Source organism: Apis dorsata, unplaced genomic scaffold, assembly GCF_000469605.1.
Source record: "Apis dorsata unplaced genomic scaffold, Apis dorsata 1.3 scaffold_162, whole genome shotgun sequence".
Lineage (NCBI taxonomy): Eukaryota > Metazoa > Arthropoda > Insecta > Hymenoptera > Apidae > Apis > Apis dorsata.
The window spans coordinates 530,353-532,018 of NW_006263451.1; the positions used below are offsets into that span (position 1 = coordinate 530,353).

The 1,666-nt window shown below is 36.9% G+C and overlaps 1 protein-coding gene across 1 annotated transcript in view; it reads left to right on the forward strand.

The window, feature by feature from the left end:
* Nucleotides 1-6: 6 nt before the first annotated feature.
* The window catches only part of LOC116185332, a 65,721-nt gene continuing 64,061 nt past the window's right edge, over nt 7-1,666 (forward strand). Inside the window, exon 1 of the mRNA XM_031509544.1 lies at nt 7-321. Coding sequence (XP_031365404.1) covers nt 161-321 — 161 coding nt within the window. The 5' untranslated portion in view covers nt 7-160. The remainder of the gene's footprint in view (nt 322-1,666) is intronic.

A 1,666-nucleotide genomic window follows, 5' to 3' on the forward strand; every position in this document is an offset into this window, starting at 1 on the left:
ATTGTTGTTTGTCTTGCTGAATATTTTAATTGGACGTAGGCCCCGCCGCGCGTTATTTATCGTCTAACAATGGCTGCAAGACTGGTAATTAATTACGTTGTTTTGTGTTACTTTATATAAAGATAGCAGGTCGATAGGAGTTAACCGGCAGAGAGCAACAATGGTATACAATGCGCAATTAGCGGGAGCGCCTCCCCGGAGAACAATGCGCAGTCGTCGGACGGTGTCCGTGTGCTGGTTGCGTGCCGCGCAGGTATTATCGGCCCTGCTGCGCATGCTCGTGTGCGATCCTTCGTATGCGTGTACCGCAGCCGCGAGTGTGTATGCGTATGTATATAGGTATAAGCGGGCAAACGTAACGTATGATCTTATGGATTCAAATACGGTTCGTTCTCTAGACGTAAGAACTCTTTCTCTCTGAAGTTTGAATTTTTGTTCGCGTTATACATCGAGAGGACAGGTGTCTGCCGGTAATAAGCCGTTCTTTTCACCGGGCAAACTGTATCTGTCTGATTTTTATCGGTGTATGTAAATGCGCGAATAACCGTGATTAATTGCATTGTGCTGAAACGGAAATAGCGTGGAACCATAAGATATCGATGTTCGATAGCTAGCGATTTGTATCTTTTCTCGTCTGTTTGTTTTTTTTTTTCTCTCGATATTTTATTTCCTCTTCTTTCTTTTCTCTCTCTCTTCTTCATCTTTTTTTTTTTCTTTTTTCGTAAGTTAAAATTCGTGTACGACGTCCGTTTAATGAAGACAAATCGTTGGAAAAAGTCACGCATTTTTGTATTATCGTTAATTGCGTAATTTCGGGGTTGCTCGGTGTTGGTTTTGTAATTGAAATAATTAAGGAGGACGGTACGGATCAAATTGAATTTACTGTTGAACGGAATAATGCGAAACGCAATTAAGGAATCTACGGAAATGCAGCGACTGGCCGTTTTGTGCGATTACCGGTTTCGGACGGTTTCAGGGCTGTCTCGCATTATTATTTTTCCTGATGGAATTATATCAACGATTTCCCCGTTGAAATTGCTTCCTGCTCGTTGGCGAAATACGCAGAAAAATCGGACCACCGATGCTTTCACCGCTCTCGTTCGTTCGTTCGTTCGTTCGTTCGTTCGTTCGCTTGCCACCGATTCGAAGGGTAATTAATTTTAAATTAATTATTCCGTGCGATGTAGCGATGTTTTTTAAATCTTAATCGACGAAGAATTTTTAATAATTGGTTTCATTAACGGCGAACGAGGCATAATGCGAATTTCAGCTGTCCGACTCGATAACAATTTCACACTATCGTAGAAAATTTATAGCCATCTTTTTAAGTTGCATCGAATACGAAAGATTTAGAATTCTTTATTTTAGAAAGAATCTAAATAATAATTAAATTAAATTTCTTAATTTAATCGCTTTCCATTTATCTAAAAAGTTTAATTTATTTTTTTCTACTTAATTAAATTACACATATACTTAAATAATTACAATTTTTTTTTATTTACATCTTGTTAATAATCTTGTTATGTGTAGAAATTAAGTGAAAATATGTTTTTCGAATTAATAACCAGATAATATAAGTATAAATATCGAACATTAAATTGGAAACTTGAAAATTTATTAGTGCGTGTGCAACTCCTTTTCACATTTTTTTTTTTTTTTTTTTTTT